The sequence below is a fragment of the Dendrobates tinctorius genome, unplaced genomic scaffold, assembly GCF_039654945.1.
Source record: "Dendrobates tinctorius isolate UK_male_01 unplaced genomic scaffold, ASM3965494v1 ptg000016l, whole genome shotgun sequence".
NCBI classification, from domain to species: Eukaryota; Metazoa; Chordata; class Amphibia; order Anura; family Dendrobatidae; genus Dendrobates; species Dendrobates tinctorius.
The window spans coordinates 51,421,654-51,444,658 of NW_027361684.1; the positions used below are offsets into that span (position 1 = coordinate 51,421,654).

The 23,005-nt window shown below is 42.0% G+C and overlaps 1 protein-coding gene across 3 annotated transcripts in view; it reads right to left on the reverse strand.

Annotated features, from left to right (window-relative positions):
- Positions 1-23,005, reverse strand: part of SMS (spermine synthase) — a 212,805-nt gene that overhangs the window by 119,473 nt on the left and 70,327 nt on the right. For all 3 annotated transcript variants that reach the window (XM_073565837.1, XM_073565838.1, XM_073565836.1), the window contains exons 4-9: positions 21,126-21,190; positions 15,252-15,427; positions 13,323-13,480; positions 7,484-7,570; positions 6,342-6,456; positions 1,746-1,825 (exon numbers count right to left, since the gene is read on the reverse strand). In XM_073565837.1, coding sequence (XP_073421938.1) covers positions 1,746-1,825; positions 6,342-6,456; positions 7,484-7,570; positions 13,323-13,480; positions 15,252-15,427; positions 21,126-21,190 — 681 coding nt within the window. The remainder of the gene's footprint in view (positions 1-1,745; positions 1,826-6,341; positions 6,457-7,483; positions 7,571-13,322; positions 13,481-15,251; positions 15,428-21,125; positions 21,191-23,005) is intronic.

A 23,005-nucleotide genomic window follows, 5' to 3' on the forward strand; every position in this document is an offset into this window, starting at 1 on the left:
TAGCTGCAGTGGTCAAGTGACTTAGGCGTAACATATAAACCCCCTGAACTTTTCTTTTTGACAAGACAACCCCTTTAACTAAAGATGAAGTGTATTCAAAAATGTATGGTGTGTTTCTAGGAGACTATGTTTACAATGCATCTACAATGGCATGTACTGTAAATGTGTGTGTCCACCCCTGGTCAAAATTACTGTTATTGTGAACAATTAAGCAAGTTGAAGATGAAATGATCTCTAAAAGGCCTAAAGTTAAAGATGACACATTTCCTTCGTATTTTAGGCAAAAAAAAATGTAATGTCGTTTTTTACATTTTAGAAATTACAGAAAGGAAAATGGGCTGATGCTTTGTGTGCTCAGATAACTTTGACCAAGGTTTCAGATACTAATTAGCCTGTTAGGGTTATGGCTTGTTCACTATAATTGTTAGGAAAAGCTAGGTTACTTAAATTTCCCAGCTGCACAAAAACCCAGCCTACTCTAACCTTGTGCCAAAAAATAGCAGCCATGGGTTCCTCTAAGCAGCCGCCTAGCACTCTGAAAATAAAAATGATGGTTGCCCACAAAGCAGGAGAAGGTTATAAGAAGATAGTAAAGAGTTTTCAAGTTGCCCTTCCCTCAGTTTGAAATGTAATTAAGAAACAACAGTTAACAGGAACAGTGGAGGTCAAAATAAAGTCTAGAAGACAAAGAAGATTTCAGAGAGACCTGCTCGTAGGATTGCTAGAGAGGAAAATCAAAATCCCTGCTTGACTGCAAAAGACCTTCAGAAAGATTTAGCAGACTCTGGAGTTGTGGTACATTGTTCTACTGTTCAGAGATACCTGCACAAATATGACCTTCATGAGAGAATCATCATAAGAAAACCTCTCCTGCATCCTCACCTTAAAATTCAGCATCAGAAGTATGCAAAAGAACATCTAAACAAGCCTGATGCATTATGGAACTTGTCCTATGGACTGATGAAGTTAAAATAGAACTTTTTGGCCACAATGATCAAAGGTATGTGTGGAAAAAAGGGCACAGAATTATAGGAAAAGAACATCTTGTCAACCATTAAGCAAGGGGGTGGATCAATCATTCTTTTGGGGTGTGTTGCAGCCAATGGCATCATTTCACGAGTAGAAGGAAGAAGACATTCAATGAAATTTCAACAAAGTCTTGATGCAAACATAACATCATTTGTAAAAAAAAAAAAAAAGCTGAAGATGAAAAGCGGATGCCTTCGACAAATGGATAATGATCCTAAATACAAGTCAACATACCCAACAGACTTCCTTAAAAGGCACAAGCTGAAGGTTGATCTGAAAATCTGTGGCTAGACCTCAAAATAGCAGTGCATGCAAGATGACCCAGGAATCTTACAGAAGCGGAAGAATTTTCTAAGGAAGAATGGATGAGCATCCATCAAACAAGAAATGAAAGACTCTTGCCTGGCTACAAAAAGGGGTCGCTACTAAGAACTAACCATGCAGGGTGCCCAAACTTTTCCATTGGCCCATTTTCCTTTTTGCAATTTTTAAAATGTAAAAAGATGAAAAAAAAAAAATGTTTGCCTAAAATACAAAGGAAATCTGTTATCTTTAACTTTACGTCTTTTAAAGATCAATTAATCTTCAACTTGCTTAACTGTTCACAAGAACAATAATTTTGACCAGGGGTGCCCAAACTTTTACATGCCACTATAGGCATCTGTACCAGGAGCTATAAATTAAATGGATAGAACTTCAGTTTGGTTACTACTTACCTGAGTGAAGTATTTCCCGTCTTGTTTCAATACCTTCATGCAAAGATCCAAAATCAGCCTAAAAAATTCCCAAGTAGAATCTAGATCATAAAAGGTAAAATGAACAATAATAATTGGATTGGCAACAAATGATTTTTAAAAGCTTTACAAAACAGTCATCGTTTCTCCTAGATATTTTATTTTTCCCATTTAATGTCCTGATGTACCTCAAAGAAAAAGGAGAACAGAGATCTTAGAATTTGTAAGCAAAATTAAGTCACTTTCAAGTTGGGAGTTCTTCGCCTCAGCTAAGATTCAGACATTTGCCAATTCTAAATTCTACAATGATGAAAATGCTGCTAATAATAAAAAATATTGTGCACCCCATGTCAAGCAGCAGCGGCAAAAGCAACCAAGATTTTAGGGTGTATAAAAAGAGAGATAAAATCCTGAGATCCCAATGTATTGTTACCACTTTATAAATCACTTGTTAGGCAACATTAGAATATGGAATTAATTTTTTGCCTCTGCATTTTAAAAAGGATATTCAGACGTTAGAGTCAGTTCAAAGGCAGGCAACTAGATTATTACATGGGATGGAAGGCCTCTTCATATGATGAGAGATTGGAAAAGTTGGTCTTTAGCTTAGAAAAAAGACGACTCAGAGGAGATCTCATTTAAATGTAGAACCATATGAATGGTTAGTACAAAGGACTGGCGCATGACTTTTTCCTTCCAAAGACCATACTAAGGACCAGGGAGCATTCATTACAGGTGAAAGAAAGGCGATTCCAAGCAGCTAAATAGGAAAGGGTTCTTTACAGTTAGGCTATGTGCACACGTACCAGAATTCTCGCGGAAATTACCGCGAGAATTCCGGAATTCCATTCCGCGGGAAAAATCGCATTTTAAATTCCCACGATTTTCCCGCGGAAAAACTAGCATTTTGCAAGCGTAATTAGCTTGCAGAATGCTAGCGTTTTCCAAGCGATCTGTAGCATCGCTTGGAGAACTGATTGACAGGTTGGTCACACTCGTCAAACATAGTGTTTGACGAGTGTGACCAACTTTTTACTACTGAGGCCGCCTATGCGGCTTCAATAGTAAAAGATAAAATGTAAAAAAAAAAATAAAAAATGGTGTTATTCTCACCTTCCGACGTCCCGCGCATCCGTTCCCAGTAATCCTTTGCGAAAATGCCCGCGATGACGTCCGTTCTCACGGGATCGCGATGTCTCAGGGTAATTCGCGATGACGTCGCGCGAATGACTGCGAGACTTCACGATCCCGCGAGAACGGACGCCATCGCGGGCATTTTCGCAAAGGATTACTGGGACCGGGAGCGTGGAGAGAGGCGGGAAGGCTGCGTGGGACGCCGGAAGGTAAGAATAACAATATTTTTTATTTTAAAATCTATTTTTTACAGGGATATGGTACCCAGAGCCCGGAGGACAGTCTCCTCTCCTCCGGACCGTGGGTACCCTCCGCAATTGTTCTGCTTACTTTCCGCATGGTGTGCACAGCCACATGCGGGAAGTAAGCGGAACAATGCATTCCTATGGGTGCGGGATCGCCGCGATTCCGCAAATTAATGAGCATGCTGCGGTTTTTACCGCGAAGCGATTCCGCCGCGGTAAAAACCGCAGCATTAGCACAGCATTGCGGAATCCCATAGGAATGCATGGGATGCTTATTTTTGCGTTTTCGCGGCAAAATCTCGCGGTTAAAACCGCCGCGGAAACGCGAAAAAAACGCCACGTGTGAACTCAGCCTTAGAGCGGTCAGACTGTGGAATGCCGACCACAAGAGTTAGTAATGGCAGACACTATAACAACTTTTAAAAAAGGGCTGGACGATTTCCTCAATAAACATAACATGGTGGTTTATAGTTAACTTAGTGACAAAATGTATAATTGGTGGAGAAAGGTTAAACTTGATCGACCTAGTTCATTTTTCAACCTATGTGTAGTGTCTCATATATATTGCAAATATACCAAAACAAAGAAGACCTTTCACCAATTTTTTTCATGTTGAACTGGACACATGCAGTAAAAGTGGCTGCAGAGCAAAATAAAACATTTTTGTCTTTTCTAATTATGCATCTCTGTTGCTGAGATATCAGGAATCAAAGTATTTTGCACCTAATGAGTTAATCGTCAAAGTGGGTGTTATAAGAGTTTTCACTGGGAGCATGTACTTCTTCCTGTATGACGTTGACCAATAATAAGTAGGAAGCAATACTCAGGAGAAAACTCCCCCACAATAGCTTAGAGTAGGTTTCTCTGTGTCTGAGAAGTAATGAAACAGTTTTTAATCTTCTGGTCTAACCTGGTGCATGATTAGAAAATGATGGGAGTAGAGTACAGATGACTAACACTTTTCGGAAAAGTTTCTGGTTTTGGGGAGAGGCAGCACAGCTGAGTTTAGCTGTGTGACATTATAAACCCTTCTATCAGCTCTCCTTCGCTCATTGAACGGTCACCTCTAACGTACTGCCTCTGCATTGCCTATCCAAAAAGAGTAACACTTATGTCTGTTGTGCTCACAGCAACTGGTAATTGTTCTTTTGGAGTAATCACTAGCACACCGAAATACGCTTATAGCATATAGATAAGAAATCCATAAATGTAGTCTGAATGTCTTTATCCCCCTTCCCGACAATTGCAGTATAATCTATATATTATTGCTGGTTTTACTCTGCCTCCCAAAAATCGGACTAGAAAGCAATTAAAAATGTCATGAGCCTGAAAATAGTACCAATAAAAAAAAAAAAATCTCGTCCCGCAAAAAACAAGCTATCACATGACTGATGGCAGAGATATGGAAAATTATAATGACTTTTGGGTTGTCATTGGCTGTAAGCCATAATCATCAACATTCACAGAAATAAACACATGAAATAGATCACTCTGTTTGTAATGACTAAATATAATATATGAGATTCACTTTTTGTATTGAAAAACTGAAATAAATTAACTTTTTGATGATATTCTAATTTTGTGAGAAGCACCTGTATATGATGTATGACTGAAAAAATCTACACCATTTTTACAGATGGAAAACATCCGCAAACACCTCATCTTACATGAACATAGTGTTCAACAATAATTCCTGTTCCTTGGGATAAACACACATGTTCTGACTTTGTGTCAATTCCTAATGTTGGCAGGTTACATGCACCAACTGCTCTTAATATACAGTTACAAGAATGTTTTTGTACTATTTTCTGGCCATGTACCATCTATTCCTTGAGGCAGTTCTTTTAATCAGGACCGTCCAAAGTAATTAAGGTTAAAATAAATTACACGCCAAGTACTACGCAGGAAGATCAATATGAGAGCACAGTATCAAAGCAACCGAGTGTACAACTAGAAAACATTTATCGAATGTGCTATGCAACATATGTAATCGTGTAACTTATAGGGAATCTGTCACCAGATATTTGCTACCCCATCTGAAAACAATATAATGTAAGGACAGAGACCCCGATTCCAGCGATGTATCACTTTCTCGGCTGTTTGATGCAGCTTTGATAAAATCCCTGTTTTCTCTGCTGATCAACCAGTACTCTGAATGCGGACATCTGTATTATCCCGCCCACACCATTGATTGGCAGATTTCTGTATACACTATGCATAGGCAGAAAGCTGCCAATCAGTGGGGGGGGTCATACAGAGCTCATGAATATGAATAATTATATGACACCAGTAAAGAGCAAATAGATGAATGGCAAACTAGGGCACACAAATCACCACATAAACAGACGGAGCTATTTATCTGAAGTATTGCGGTCAAAAAGCGGAGGTGCTTGCATGAAAAAACATGAAAATTTCAATGTGAAATGAAAAAAGAAGAAATATGCAGCACTCCCCAATATAGCTGAAAAACTGTGCGTCTATTTCACATGAATTCCATCAATAGATATGTGGACATGCAGGACGTTAGAGGAATGCTAGGGGAGGGAGGTGCCGGACAACGGCCGTTTCGCGATTACTCGCTTCTACGGGTCCAGTACTGCGAAATGGCCGTTGTCTGGCACCTCACCTCCGCTGGCATTCCTCTAACATATTGCATGTCCACATTGACATAATTATATGACGGCAGATTTACTAGTAGTAATTATCTCCAGCTGATAAAACCGCTACAACATGCAGTGGTACATCGCTAGAATCATGGTCTATGCCCCTACGTTATGCTGTCCAGGTGGCGAAAACCTATTGACAGACTACCTTTAAAGGGTTGTTCACTAGTGAAAAAACCCATATTAATGGGCGCAGAAAAGTAAAAAAAAAAAAAAATTTACAAATCGCTGTTCCTTCATGGACAGCACTGCGTCCCTGGCAGTCTCCTTGGATCAGAAGTGTTTCTTCTGTTCGGACAAAATGTGGATTCAGCAGTAGATCAGCAACCACCGATTGGCTGCAGTGCTGATGTGAAGCCCCAAGAGACCAACGTGGATTCCAGCCCTAAGCAAAAACATAAAAGGAGCAGTGCCACTTCTGGGAAGCGAGTAGGTTTTTGCTTGTCACTTCCTTCGATCCATTATCAAGGGGTCGTCTCGTAGTGGACAATCCCTTTAAAGATGTAACACAGAAATGCTAATGTATTAAGAAGCACCTTTTTCTGGAGATGTTGAGATGGGAATAGCAGTAAGGTCGTTAATCACATAATCAAATGTTCGCCCTTCTGTGGCATACCTCTTCAGCACGGGGACGCAATCTTCAACCAAAATCTTTCCACGTAAATAAAGTCATCAAACAATACAAAAAAGAAACAGAATTAGTACAATTACTGACAAGGGTCAGAAACATACACTAAGTGCTAGAATTTACACTTTTAGGTGGAAATTGATAAAAAAACAAAAATTGATTTTGAAGAGAATCCATCACCTGTATTACATTTTACTAATTAAAACCAGATTTGGAAACTTTTTTTTTTTAATCTGTTTCTATGTTCTGCTGGTAAATTTATTTCTACAATTTTCTGTACAAGAGCCACAAGAACCATAGACAGCAATAGTCAGGATCTGTCTCAATGACTTTTTTTTGCGTTTTCTAGACATGATCTGTGACCTGTGCAGAAATCACTGTTCAGAGAGTCGGAAACAGTGAATTGTGACTATCAACAATTGTTGTGTAGGTGATCATTTTCATTGTATTTGATACTTGTAATTGTAATCTTCCCTGTTACGATAAAGAGAGGACTACTGAAAAGTCCTCACTACAGAACGGGAAGTGTCAGACCACCTGTGCAGTGGTCACAGTGCAGGAAGAGGTAGGAGGTGAGATGCGATTATGTAATTATAAGCCTGTTATGACAATGAGATGCCTACTGAAAGTCATCTCCAAAGAAAAGGAAATACCAGTCTTGGGTCTTGTTCACATTTACCTTTCTTTCTGTTCTATGAACACAAAAGTAACCTTAGAATGTTATGGGTTTCATCTGGTTTTCATAAGTTTTTCACTATTTTTGACTGAATCTGTGACGGAGGCTTCTAACTAACGTGGTGTGAAAGTAGCGTGACTTATAATATAAAAGGTGTCGAAGTGCGGGCATCTGGTGGGAACTGAGATACAGTTTTAAAATAAAACGACATACTGTACGTAGAAATAAAAATATTAGCATGAGGTGAAGTTCCAGAACATAAAAATGAGCAATGGGGCCTACGGGCAAGCACTAATACCAATGGATGCTTATTGTATATCATGGGAGCCATGAGCAATTCGTGTCCCTGGACGATACATAACATATACACTTACCTGATAACAGTCGCCTTTTAGATTGTCTAACACATCGCCGCATGTTTTCCGCATATGTTGTCTACATCCGTCGATTACCATTTGGTCTATGTATGTAGTATGTTAAGGTGTGATTATGCATTTTTGACAATAGAAAGGGTCCTGGCAGCTTTGACAAAAATAGTGTATGGCATGGAAATTAAATGTAAGATGAATTACAAATAACAATGGTTTTATTGATACGGCCACCATTCAATCCATCAGTCACCACCCTCGTGTTATCTCTGGACATTGGTATTGGTGATCAGACACAACTCACTAGTGCTGGATACAGAAGATCTTATACCAATATCTGTTCTAATTCTTTCTATTCAGAAAGCATGTATATTGTAGCACAATGTGTAAAGCGCACCTTTAGCAAAAAAAAAAAAAAAAAAAACACACACTAGTAGTACCGGTATATTTTTTTTTTTTTTTTTTTTTTCTTTCTTAAGAGGATCTGTCAACATACTACGCTGTCCAGTTTAATGGATATATGATGTCTGCAGCACTATAAGCCCAAATAGCACAAAAACAATTAAAGGAGCTGTCCGATACCTATAATGCCCTTTATAAATATCCATCTTTCAGCCCTAACCAGTTTTGTAATTTGCTTTATTATAATATTCCTTACCATTCTCCTTATCCTGCTAATCCTTATATCTGGTCATTTTTTTCTTTCCCTCCTGTGACGTTTTGTTTTAGTGGAGTCTCAGATGGGACGTCACAGGAGGATGGCCCTGCAGTCACCTCTATTACCTCAATCCTCCCGAAACAGCACATCATGAGGAGTCGGCACTGCGGTCACTTACCGCAGCTTCGGTCAACGCCGCCTCATTTCAGGCAAAAGGAAAAAAAAAAAAGGGTTTTGTTACCGTGTCTGCCAATTGAAAATAGAGTGAAAGCTCTCAGTGGGAGAAACAAAATAATGATCTTGTAGATGTTATACCTTATAAAGGCTAATAAAAATAATAGAAGTGATGTTACAAAGCAAGCTTTCAAGACTACTAAGGTCTCTTCATCAGGCAGGGTATAAGCTAAGCCTGCGGATAAAGATGGTGCGATAGTCCTCCTGAATATATGGTACCACAAAACCCATACATACTCAATAAATACACAAACACATTTGATGGAAGAAAATGGCAGTGATGTTTATTCAGGGTAAACAAAATGAACGTTATAATAAATAGATTAAGGCGGTGTGCCCACGATGCGATTTTTAAGCGTTTTTGCAGCGATTTTCGGTACGAAAACGTTTAAAAATCTTGTACAGAACGCACCCCATGCTGTACTAATGCTGCGCTTTTTTCCGCGGCGGAATTGCATCGCGGAAAAAGTCGCAGCATGCTCATTCTTTTGTGCGGAATCGCAAAGAATTGCCGCGATTCCGCACCCATAGCAATGCATGAGAACCGCTTACTTCCCGCATGTGGCTATGCCCACCATGCGCGAAGTTAAGAGTCTCATGTGCGGTTGGTACCCACGGTGTGGAGGAGAGGAGACTGTCCTCCAGGCCCTGGGTACCATACCCCTGTGAAAAAAAGGATAATATAAAAAAAAAAAAAAAAAAAAAAAAAAAAAAAAAATCGGGGTATATTTACCTTCCGACGTCCCGCGCTGCATTCCCGGCCTCAGCGTTCCCAGTAATGCCTTGCGGCAAGGTCCTGTGATGACGTAGTCTCACGTGACTCTAGCGGTCTCGTGAGATCGCTATAGCAACGCGAGACCAACGTCATCACAGGTCTCGCAAAGCATCACTGGGAACGGGAGCGTCGCTGAGACTGCGCTGGACGTCGGAAGGTAAATATACCCCAATTTTTTTATTTTAATTATTTTTTACATTCTCTTTTACTATTGATGCCACATAGGCGGCCTCAATAGTAAAAACCTGGTCACACTTGTCAAATACTATGTTTGACGAGTGTGACCAACCTGTCAATCACTTGTGCTTGAATATCGCACGCGAAAATCGCGAACAGAATCGCGGTAAAATCGCGCAGAAAAAACGCGTGATTTCTGGGAAGAAGTCCGGTTTTCAGTGTCCGGATTAAAACGCTACATGGGCACATAGCCTAATAGTTAGAATATCAATAAATAAACCTCAAATCAACCAATCCACCCAGAGATCCCCTCAAATAAAACATCACAACAAGGAATAACAATATGGGATTCCGCAGTTGCTGTCCAATGCTGCGGATATCCCTATTTCTTTTTATTATTTTTAACATTCTATCTTTTACTATTGATGCTACATAGGCAATATCAATAGTAAAAAGTTGGTCTCACTTGTCAAGCACTATGTGACCAACCTGTCAATCACTTTTCCAAGCGATGCTTCAAATTGATTGGAAAAGTCCTAGCATTCTCCAAGCTGAAAACGCTTATGTTTTGCGGGAAAACGCATGCAAATTCCACATGTGTTTTACCCGCGGCGGGGAGTTGCGGAAATGCTGCGGACAATTCCGCAGCATTTCTGCAACGTGGGCACATAGCCTTATAGAGAAATTTCTCCTGTTTTTTTTTTCTGAATCCATCAACGAAAATGCATAAAAATTGCACCAAAAACAACTGGTCAGAACTGGATTCAACCTGCTCATGGCTCCCACAGCTCACTGAACTGACAGCCATAAATGCCAAGAATCCATGAAAACACCATGACCAAAATTGATCATTTAGGGTCGGTGTTAGGGTGTGTGCACACGCTGCGGATTCCGCTGCGTTTCCGCAGCGGTTTTGGCCGCTGCGGACCCGCAGCAGTTTTAGCTGCGGTGTACAGTACCATTCAAATGAATGGTAAAAAAAAAACGCTGTGCCGACGCTGCGGAAAAATCCGCGCGGATTTGCTGCGGTTTTGAATCCGCAGAAAGAATTGCATGTCAATTCTTTCTGCGGAAACCGCTGCGGGTTCCTATCTCCACCATTGTGGAGATAGTGAATCCGCAGGACCAACCCGCAGGCAAAACCGCAGATAATCCGCAGGTCTTTTGACCTGCGGATTATCTGCGGTTTTTGCAAAATCCCTGCGGATTAATCCGCAGCGGATTCCGCAGCGTGTGCACGTACCCTTACCATAAGACCCTCCTATATTTTATTTTCGGGGGATGGCTGCCAATAGACTACATTAAGGAAGCACACAGACAGCGGACAGAGTGCAGTACAACGCCAAACTGGTCGATGACCCAAAATATATGAGGGAGTTGAAAAGGGTCATCAGGGACAGCGTACGGATTCCACAACCCTTCTGGAGTCCTATAATAGGCATTTTCTGTATGCTTCCAAAGATTCATGACCCGGGCAACCCGATCATCTCAGGGGTGGGAACAGTCACTGAAAAAAAAATTAAATCGCAGGGTCGGTTGAAATTGTCCTTACACCGCTGGAAAGGGCGCAGACAGACGGCCATATAACTGGTGAGAGGATGCTCCTCATAGTGGCCATCTGCTATCCTGACCTGAGATTAGGAATACATCACACCGTCGCGCTCTGGTCAGGAGAGGTGTCGGGCCAGTCCGTGCATCGCACGAGCCATATGGCCGTCTGTTTTCGCCCTAAGTGAAGCAGCCAGCTATTTACAGGACACCATGTGGATGGACCTTTACAAAAAAAAAAAAAAACACATCTAGAATAGGTCCCCCCCCCCCAAGGTAATTTTAATATTACACATGATTCAATAGACTGAATGTAAAAACAGACATAATGTTACATTCAGTCTGGATTTCCCTTCCTGCGACTCCTACCACTTATTGCTTCTTCCAGTAAGTGAACCTGACAGATACAACCACATTTTACATGGAGAGTGAAGAAAACACAGGCTCATCTTACATCTGAATGATGGAGAAAGCCACACAGATAATGCGATTATGGTTACATGAGCAAAACTTCGGGGCTTTTGCAGTAAAAAATTCACAGACCAAGACAGAAATCCAATCCATTGCCACAGCTTTACTTAATAGTAGCACTTAGCCATGCTTCTCAAGCAAAGCCTGTGGGCAGTTCCTTCAAAGTGGCAGTAATAGACGTACCATAGAGGGATATAAGGATCATTTCCTATGCTAACACTCCTTAGAAATGCTGAACATTCACCAGGTGCTTCATATCCTGACCCAGGACTGCAATTCATACCTCACCATCTATACGGTTTGCTTTAAGGCTAAGAAAACCTCTGCAGATACGGTCATTTTATTGCCCATTTGCTTCCTAAATGTAAAATTAAGCAACTTTCCAAATAGCTTTCAATAAAATTTTCTCTCCCATTCTGTAGCTGCAGTCTTTTCAAGGCCTTTATTTAATGACGACACCTGCAAAATAAATATCTCAGCTCCCAATTAGAGAATCAAGACGCGGGACTCCGTTCCATCGGCCAAGGTCAGTAATCTGTGATCACCAGAAGGGAGGCCTGACAATTTGCTTACCTCCCTGCATTCCTAGCTCTTGTTTTGATTAGTCAGGTGGCTACGATATTGAGTATGGATGACGTCGCACCAGCCCAACTATTCAAAAGAAGGTTCAGGAAAGACAGAAGGAAAGAAGAATAGCAGGAATCCCATCCAGCGGTCACAGACTACCGAACGGTCTGATGAACCAGAGTCCTGCAAATTGATTCTCTCATCTCTAGTCTTGACAAATCTATTTGCTCTCCCCCGCCCTTCTCAAAGTATTAGATATTGGCCGGAGTCACACTACAGCGAGATACGGCCGAATCTCGCAGGTTAAAACCAAGCTCTGGCACCGGCACTCCGGAGCGGAGCGTGCAGCTCCATGTATTGCTGTGCGGCTGCACGCTCCGCTCCAGAGTGCCGGCGCCAGAGCTTGGTTTTAACCTGCGAGACTCGGCCGTATCTCGCTGTGTGTGATCCCGGCCATAGGAGGAGGTTATACACAGCTCTCCACAGTATGAAAAGGGGAAAAGCCATCCACAGTCTCAGGGAGGGCAGAAAAAAAATAGGTTGTGGATAATGTGAAAAGTGCATAAAAGGAAAAATAAGTGCAGGATAAAGGCTGTGTTGAAATAGGACCTATTCAATACAGTGACACGCTGAACACAGACCTCACACCCAGCATGTATTACAGAAAGAGACACTCCCACAAGAGAAAAAAAAATGTAAACTTGGATCAGGCTGTAGACTGCATATCAGGGGTGTCTGAAAATGAATGAAGGAATGTGGATTTCTGACAGAAATGCAGTACAATTTTATAAATCATAACTAACCACTAACATAATTAATATTTTTTTCCCCCCATGTCAAAGGTATCCTGTAACATTAGTAATAGTCCTAATTAGCAAAATGGACCGAATTGGAGCATCTAATTCATCAGTGGTGTCAATTCTTTCACTTCCAAGCTGCCATGTACATTATATTTGCTAGCCTTATGTAATAACTGGACTGCACACCTAAAACTGCCAAAATGAAGCCTCTTACTTTGACATGACTTAATGTTCGGTCAAAATTCAGGAGAAAGAAGCTAAAATGGTGCAGACATCTACCAGCATAACTAGCAGTAGTGCAGAGGGCATGCAAGGGGCAGCCAAGGCTAGTAGCCGGTGAGGTCCAGCTCCAGCCATTACATAGCTTGACAGAAGAAGACACATACACATCCCTATGTCCACATACCTAATCTGTGAATAGACTGTGTACAGCACATAAACAGTGGAGTGCTCCAGATCGAGCTCTGTCATAAAGAAATCCTAAAGAAACCCTGGAATTAAACTGAGAAAATGGAATAATTTCTCTTTAGAAAGGTTTTAAAGGAACTCCATATGCAGAGTACTCAGAGTCACTAATGCAATAGTCCCCCGACATCAGCACAAGACAGAAAAGGATATCTCCACCATAGTAACCATCTTTGGTTTCAATTTGACTAGTTCATACAGTATGCCACCATCGCCTCCTCCTAGAATTAATACTTCTTTTCCACAGTAATCCTCCTTGGCATTGCCCATAATGGCATTGGTGTACGCTATGTCACTTTCCGCCAAGTCTGGAAGAAGAAAACAGAACGACACAAAGCCAAATGAAATTATTACAAATTCATCAACACTCCCTTATAACATCCATTATTAAAAACATTTTCGGGGCTTCAGCTTAATTTATGCAAAACTATGTGACTGCAGATTGATGAATTCTGACAGCCTGCATTACACACACATTGGTATTCTCAAATGCCTGAGCAAAAGGGCAGTAAAGACTGGCAGTATGTGGTCTGCATACTGGCGGTCACGTGTCAAGCAGTTGAAACTCTAGTTGGCACGTGATATAGACTGAGAGAAGAGGATGAGAATCTATAGATGACATGTGACATGCACTGGACAAGTGGATGAGAATCTAGTTGGCATGTGATCTGCATTGAAAGAAGTGGATGAGAATCTAGTTGGCATGTGACATGCACTGGGAAAAGTTCATGAGAATCTACTTAGTATGTTAAATGCACTGAGTGAAGTGGATGAGAATCTAGTTGGCATGTGACATGCACTGGGAAAAGTTCATGAGAATCTACTTAGTATGTTAAATGCACTGAGTGAAGTGGATGAGAATCTAGTTGGCATGTGACATGCTTTAAGAAAAGTTCATGAGAATCTACTTAGTATGTTAAATACACTGAGTGAAGTGGATGAGAATCTAGTTGGCATGTGATCTGCATTGAAAGAAGTGGATGAGAATCTAGTGGGCACTTGACCACCAATATGCCAATAACATTCTGGAGATCACATATCTGCCCACTCGATCTGGCAATTGGGGGAAAACTTAGAGCGCACAAGGTGAAATATAGCTCAAGCCAGAAAAATCCCTTTAATCATGGGCAAGTTCCTCCCAGGTACATAGGCTTTAGATGAAGAGTTCATTTGGCATATGAGGAATCTCCTCTCCCCGTACTGACAGACACTGATGCTGGAGAGTGTGCGATTTCACCCTACACACAAGCTGTGCGACTCCTACTCCCTTCTTCTGTGCCTTCCTCCCTATCTATACTACGAGGGCCATGTTCAGCCACAGACAATTTGCTGTGGATTTGTGGAGTGGTTTCTACCGAGACCATGTCAGTAGGATGTCCTCAAAGCCAGTGATGAATATTGTTACTTTGGTCACATGTTCATCAAGAATACCTCAAACTTGGGGCCCTCAACTAATGGCACATTTATACGTACCAACAGCAGTTGTTAAAAGATCACTGATGACCTACATGCAAGCCGATCGGCAGACATTTATTGGCCATTTACACTGGCCGACAAATGCTCGACGTGCACAGAACCATCATTAGTTCAACCGTTCTGCGACTATAAAATGTCAAGTTATCAGCAGCACATTTCCTCTATACCTAGGACAATGTGCTTCTGATAAAATGATTTATAAAACCGCTTTTAAAATGGTGGCCACTGTCGACCTGTTTACACAGTGCAACAATTGGGAAAGAGCGTTCCCACAAACATTCGTTCTCAGATTATCGCCCCGTCTGCATAGGCCTTAATGCAACAATATTACAAAGTTGGTAGATGGGCATTAGGGTACATTAGCTGTAATGGTCTAAACTTCCATTTAATACTCATAACAATGTAAGGGGTTGGCAATCTTTAGTTAAAAAATGTTTAACCAGTAAGAGGGAAAGATTGTGGCAAACTCATGGTTCTTTATGTAAAAGAGGGTGCCCTCAAGATAAAAGGACGGCTGTCACCAGACTGTGCTGGGCTTTATCCCCTCATCTGATCTGCTACACATCAATTATAAAGCAGACAACATAACACTGTTCCACTTACTAACATCTCCATTGAGGATCAGAATGTTTCCAAACTGAACGGAGTGGAGAATTTGGATGTTCTGATACGGTGAATCTTTACTATAAACTAATTCGTCCATGTCGTACTCCACTAAGCGCCCTTCAGCCGTGGGCCAGTATCTGTCAACCTTTGCTCCCCGAACAATGGCTGGTAATCTAAAGTAGGAAAGGAAGAATCATTAGTTTAATAAAGGAACAATCAAATCACGAGCACGTGAAGGAAGCGAGATATAATGGACTCTTAAGCCCCCCCGTCACACACAGCGATCTCACCAGTGATAATCACTGTGTGTGACACTTACTAGCGACCGGCCCCCATGCCGGGTATCGCTGATCGTCCTGGAATGGCCAGGACATTTTTTTTTTTAATCACTGGTCTCCCGCTGGCCAGCACGCATCGCTGCATGTGACAGGCAGGAGACCAGCGATCAGCGAGCTGGTAACCAAGGTAAACATCGGGTTTCTAAGCGCCGCTTAGAATCCCGATGTGTACGTTAGAAACCAGAGTGCTGGTGCAGGGATCTGGTAACCAAGGTACACATCAGGTTTCTAAGTGCCGCGTGCCGCTTAGAAACCCAATGTGTACCTTGGTTACCAGCTCCCTGCACCAGTGCGCTGGTAACTAAGGTACACAGTGGGTAACTAAGCGACGTGCATCGCTTGTTACCCGCGTTTCGCTGGTCCTGATCACTGCTGAGATCTGCCTGTTTGGCAGCTCACCAGCGGTCATGTAGCGACACACCAGCGATCCTGACAAGTTGATATCGTTGTCGGGATCGCTGGTGAGTCGCTATGTGTGACGGGGCCCTAAGATGTACCCAAATTTCGAAAATAAGAAAGAAAATATTTCAAACTAATCAAAATGATCATGGCGCTGAATAGGTTATTTACTAGGTGGTCAGTTGTTCAAAAGGAAGTACTGTACATATTTCGTGGTGGGGTTACTACTTAATGTAAGGGCAGAGACCTGGTTTCCAGCAATGTGTTACAGATCTGCTGACTGTCATTTTGATAAAATCCCTGTTTTAACTACAGTAGATCTAACTGTCAATCAGTGGGGGGGGCAGGGTTATTCTGAGCTCATGAATATGGAGGACAACATAGCAGCAGGTTTACTAGTCCTATATTGATAATCTCCTGCTGATAAAAGTGATTTTATCAAAACTACAGCAAACAGCCCAGTAAGTGACACATCGCTGGAATCAGGGGTTCTGTCTCTACATTATGCTGCTCTTAGAGTAGGTGGCAAAAACTTGGTGAACGATTTCCCTGAAGGTGCTAATACCTGGTGGTTAATTCGTCTCTAGACAAGTCCCGCTGATAGGACGCTGAATGTGATTTGCCAACTGTGTTCAGCTTCCCTTCCGGCCCTGCATGGATTATAGCGTGGCTCTGGGCTTTAGCAATACATGATAGTGTACGAAAATCAGCTCAATAATTTTGCATAGTTCAGGGCTGTCTGACACCTATAAGGCCTCTTTCACACATCAGTTTGTTGCCTTCAGGCGCGATCCGGCTTTTTTTGGAAAAAACGGATCCGGCAAAATGCAATGCCGGATCCGTTTTTTCCCCATTGACTTGCATTAGCGCCGGATCGCGCCGGATGGCATTGCGTTTCATCCGTTTTTTGCCGGATCCGGCAACTTGTCTCATTCCGGCGTCTTGAAAAAAAGTCTACTGTAACGTTTTTTGTCTCCGGCGAAAAAGCCGGAAGCGCCGGATCCGGCGCTTCCAGCTTTTTGCTACAATGAAAGTCTATGGGCGCCGGAATGCGCCGGATCCAGAAAAAGACGGATCCAGCAACCGGATCCGGTTTTTTTAAGTCTGCGCATGCTCAGATCCAATTGGCCAGCCGCCAGGAACAGAGACGGATCCAGCAAAAAAACGGATCCGTTTCTACAGTTCTCCAAAATTTATGCCGGATCCGTTTTTTCTAAAAAAAGCCGGATCCTGCCTGACGGCAAAAAACTGATGTGTGAAAGTAGCCTAAGACTAAGCTTAACTTTATAGTGGATTCCGCTAAATGTATACACCTGAATAACTGTATTCAGACACATACAGTATGAAGGTGTACTGACTACATCGGGAAAGGCATTGCAGAAACAAATTCTTTTGATTGTGTTTTATTAGTTAGGTTTTTTATCTTTTTTGGGGGGGGCAAATTCATTCAGGCAAATACAGTGGACCACGCTTTTGTTTCCCAAACAACATGTATAAAAGAAATAAATGTTTTATTTATCTGTTATTGTCAATGGGACTCATATAGAAATGTAAAGCAATTTTGAAATATAATATTATATATACACACACACACACAAATATATATAAAAAAACACATTATAATAAATATATATACACACACATACACACACTATATATATACACATACACACACTATATATATACACACACACACATACACACACTATATATATATACACACATACACATATATATATATATATATATATATATATATATATATACACATACATACATACAGTGCCTACAAGTAGTATTCAACCCCCTGCAGATTTAGCAGGTTTACACATTCGGAATTAACTTGGCATTGTGACATTTGGACTGTAGATCAGCCTGGAAGTGTGAAATGCACTGCAGCAAAAAAGAATGTTATTTCTTTGTTTAATTTTTTTTTTAAATTGTGAAAAGTTTATTCAGAGGGTCATTTATTATTCAACCCCTCAAACCACCAGAATTCTGTTTGGTTCCCCTAAAGTATTAAGAAGTATTTCAGGCACAAAGAACAATGAGCTTCACATGCTTGGATTAATTATCTCTTTTTCCAGCCTTTTCTGACTATTTAAGACCCTCCCCAAACTTGTGAACAGCACTCATACATGGTCAACATGGGAAAGACAAAGGAGCATTCCAAGGCCATCAGAGACAAGATCGTGGAGGGTCACAAGGCTGGCAAGGGGTACAAAACCCTTTCCAAGGAGTTGGGCCTACCTGTCTCCACTGTTGGGAGCATCATCCGGAAGTGGAAGGCTTATGGAACTACTGTTAGCCTTCCATGGCCTGGACAGCCTTTGAAAGTTTCCTCCCGTGCCGAGGCCAGGCTTGTCCGAAGAGTCAAGGCTAACCCAAGGACAACAAGGAAGGAGCTCCGGGAAGATCTCATGGCAGTGTGGACATTGGTTTCAGTCAATACCATAAGTAACATACTCCACCGCAATGGTCTCCGTTCCAGACGAGCCCGTAAGGTACCTTTACTTTCAAAGCGTCATGTCAAGGCTCGTCTACAGTTTGCTCATGATCACTTGGAGGACTCTGAGACAGACTGGTTCAAGGTTCTCTGGTCTGATGAGACCAAGCTCGAGATCTTTGGTGCCAACCACACACGTGACGTTTGGAGACTGGATGGCACTGCATACGACCCCAAGAATACCATCCCTACAGTCAAGCATGGTGGTGGCAGCATCATGCTGTGGGGCTGTTTCTCAGCCAAGGGGCCTGGCCATCTGGTCCGCATCCATGGGAAGATGGATAGCACGGCCTACCTGGAGATTTTGGCCAAGAACCTCCGCTCCTCCATCAAGGATCTTAAGATGGGTCGTCATTTCATCTTCCAACAAGACAACGACCCAAAGCACACAGCCAAGAAAACCAAGGCCTGGTTCAAGAGGCAAAAAATCAAGGTGTTGGAGTGGCCTAGTCAGTCTCCTGACCTTAACCCAATTGAAAACTTGTGGAAGGAGCTCAAGATTAAAGTCCACATGAGACACCCAAAGAACCTAGATAACTTGGAGAAGATCTGCATGGAGGAGTGGGCAAAGATAACTCCAGAGACCTGTGCCGGCCTGATCAGGTCTTATAAAAGACGATTATTAGCTGTAATTGCAAACAAGGGTTATTCCACAAAATATTAAACCTAGGGGTTGAATAATAATTGACCCACACTTTTATGTTTAAAATTTATTAAAATTTAAACTTTTTGGTTTGTAAGATTTATGCATCTGTTAATAAATCCTGCTCTTGTGTGAAGTTTGAAGGCTCTAACTTATTTGCATCTTATCAAACCTGCTAAATCTGCAGGGGGTTGAATACTACTTGTAGGCACTGTATACATATATATATATACACACACATATACACAGTAGTACGCGCATTTCTCCACAGTGTCCTAGGTGCAGTGTTTCAGTCGACATATTTCTGGTTCTCCTGAGAGTCTAAACATGCTACCATAAAGCATGGCCTGCAGGGTCTCCAGACTTGTCTCCCATCTGTCATTCCATAATTCCACGACTGTTCCTTCTTATAGCTGCATTGTCAATGTTAAGGAGTGTAAGTGCATGCAGAACAGAGAAGGTCTCCAGATACTGCTAGACGCCTTTAAAGTAAAACACACTTATGTAGTAAGACAGACAGTGTGTCGCCCTGTGTGTGCCGCTGCCTGGCAGTCACCGAGTGCATTCCCACCAAGTAGGATGCTCAAGAGCCACATAAGGCTTTGTGCACACGTAGTTGGAAGTGCTGCGGATTTTTCAGCGCGGATTTTGAAAAATCCGCAGGTCAAAAGACCTGCGGTTTACCTGCAGATTGACCTGCGGTTTCACACCTCTAAAATGGTGAAGGTGTGAAACCGCAGCGGATTCTGCACAAAGAATTGACATGTTGCAGATTGTATCCCGCCGCAAATCCGCGCGGAAAAATCCGCAGCATGTGCACAGCGTTTTTGGTTTTACCATTGCAAAGAATGGTACTGTAAAACGCAGCAGAAACTGCTGCAGACCCGCAGGGCCAGAAACGCTGCGGATCCGCAGCAGAATCCGCAACATGTGCACATAGCTGTTGTGAGTTCATTTTCCCCTCCGTCACTGAGGCCTGGTGAACTCCCTATTCTAGTGAAGGAAGGTAGTGAGCCTGATTATCAGGCACCTGGGACTAATGAAGACGATTGGCTGAGTGGAGTCACTGACTGGATTTAAGGCAGCCTACGCCCTTTCTGCCCTGCGGGTGATTTCTCTGTGGACTCTAGTCTGATTCCTGCTCTCCTAAAGCTAAGTTTTCTGTTTTGCCTTTTTGCATCTAAGATTTGTTTTTGTTTTTCTTGCTTTTTGGATTCTGCCACTCCCTGCTGGAGTGTGCAGTGTTCCGTGAGCTCTGTCTTCTGAAAGTACCTGAGTGCTGATTTAGTTTTTGAAGCTTAGTTGCTTCAGTGCCATTTTTATATCAGCTTGCTGGCTTTTGTCTCTGATAGGGTTTTGGCAGATTGCAGACAGCAGCCTTCCTATCCGTTCCTATCTAGGTAGTTTTTGGGCCCCGTCTTTGCTCAGCCTGTCTTTCTGTCTGTGTAAGTGTTTTCATCTTGCTTCACCGTCATTATATGTGGGGGCTGCCTATTGCTTTGGGGTCTGCTCTGGGGCAGTTAGATTTCCCCTTTCCTTCTTTAGGCCTATGTATCTCTCCGGCTGTGATCGAGGGGTCTAGGTCACCGTAGGAACCCCCCACGGCTACTGCTAGTTGTGTTGATAGGTTCAAGGGTCTGCAATCTGATAGTTTCCAACTTCTCTGGTTTTCAGGACTTAGCTAGCATTTCTGTTTTTGCCTCCTATGGTGACGCAATCATAACACATAGCCTTATGGGGTGGTATGGAGAGGTCAAGTTGATCAAAGGGAATTGTTAAAAAAAAAAGTTGTGAAAATGTTTTATTTCATTTCAACAGTATTGACAAATATGGAGGTGATAGTACAAGAAAAAGCTTGGAATGTAATCTCCAAAACGGCCCCTTGATGGCAGCAAATCCCAACATTTGTCCAGTCACAATGCAATGATCCGCACTCCCTATGGAATCGGTGCTGCTACAGAGCCGTCTCAGTATCACACAATTACCTTTTCACTTGTGAGATACCGTTGTGCAAAATTTCTTTCATCTTCTCCTCAACCTCATCAAGCAGCTGAAGAAAGACAAGGGTTATATCAGTAACGTATATAGGGAGACATTATATTCATTGAAATAAATCAGCCATTTCCATCTGATATAAATCATACTCTGTGGATAGTTGTAATGCAGGCAATGCCCAGCCTGCGGGAAATTGACAATACAATTTTTTTTTATACCATTCTGATAAACGGATGAAAATCAAGCAACATTTTTTAACAAAGCGAATAAAACGGCGTAGTGTCCCATAATGGGACGTCAGTATATAAATTGGTACTAATGATCCTATATGACTGTGTGACAACTACTCATTTATGGGTGGGGAAAAATGAGCCTAAAGAATTGCACAGATGGCATTTCTGTCACAGTAAAACCAGTATGGCATGCAGCTTGCCATCATCTCCTTGGAAAACTTGTGAGCCTGATGGCGCCGGGATACATCAATAGGGCAGATTAGGGACACAGGCTTTCAGAGGGCGACTTAGTGGTTAGCACTGTTACTTTTCAGAGCTGGGGTCCTGGGTAGAGATGAGCGAATTTGTTCGGATTTTGTCCCCGAATCTGATTTTGACATATTTGAGCCATATTCGTGCCAAATGTTTGTCTTATGATTGGTTCCGTACATATTCAGTAGTTTCTACTCCCATTGACTCTAATGACGTTCGGCTGTGTGCTACAATACTGCAAAAACCATATTCGATTCTCATTGTATTCGGAACCGAATCTGAACAAATTCGCTCATCTCTAGTCCTGGGTTCACATCCCATCAAGGACAACATCTGCAAGGAGTTTGTATGTTCTCCCCGTGTTTGCGTGGGTTTCCTCCAGGTACTCCAAATTCCTTACACACTTAGACATATTATGTCGTACAAAAACTTGGCACTCAAAAGAAAAATTGATTTGACAGTTCCTTTATTGTAAAAGGCATCCAGTTAAATACACTTCTTTTACTTCTTTAAACGTTTTCAGTCATACAAGCCGGGGACTCCAGAGGCCAGATCTCGACGAGATCACAGGTACAACCCCCACCCCCTTGGTAATCAATATTTCTTCTAAGAATTTGTCAGCAAATCAGGTCTGTTTTACAAAAGCGTTTGTCGTTCTGCCCCACTTACAAATTCAATTCATTTGAACTTAGTATGGATTTACAACGTTTTTTTTCGTAATCTATGGCTACGTGCCCATTTTTCGAAAAATCCTTTGGAGCATATCACTCCATCACAAACTACCCAAACACTCCTCCAGTTCCAAGAGCTGAACCTCAAGGTACCTAGTACCTTTCTGCCACCTAAAGACAACCCACCCATCGAGACATTTGTTTCTTTGGTCGAATGGGACATATCCCAGACAATACGCAACATCGATACAGGCAAATTCCATTTTCAGGCAAATTTGTCTCAAGCTGAGAAACTTTCCCTTGAGCAACTATCCTCAGATAAATCCCTTGTCATAAAACCAGCTGACAAGGGGGGCGCGCCACAGTAGTAATGGGCAGGTCAGACTATTTAGAGGAGGTCCTTAGACAGCTCAGCGACACGGATGTTTATAAGGTAATTCCTTATAATCCCGTCCACAATTTGGCGATCAAAATCAAATCTGTCCTTGATGTCCATTTCCAAGCGGGCACAATAGACAAAAAATTAAGGGATTATCTCATCAAAACCGACCCCACCACGCCAGTCTTTTATATTTTACCAAAAATACACAAAAGACTTCACAAACCTCCAGGTAGACCAATTGTATCACTCATGGATTCCATCTTATCACCGCTATCTATCGTATTCGAGAGGATCCTCACACCAATAGTAAAAAAAAACAAGTCATTTCTTTT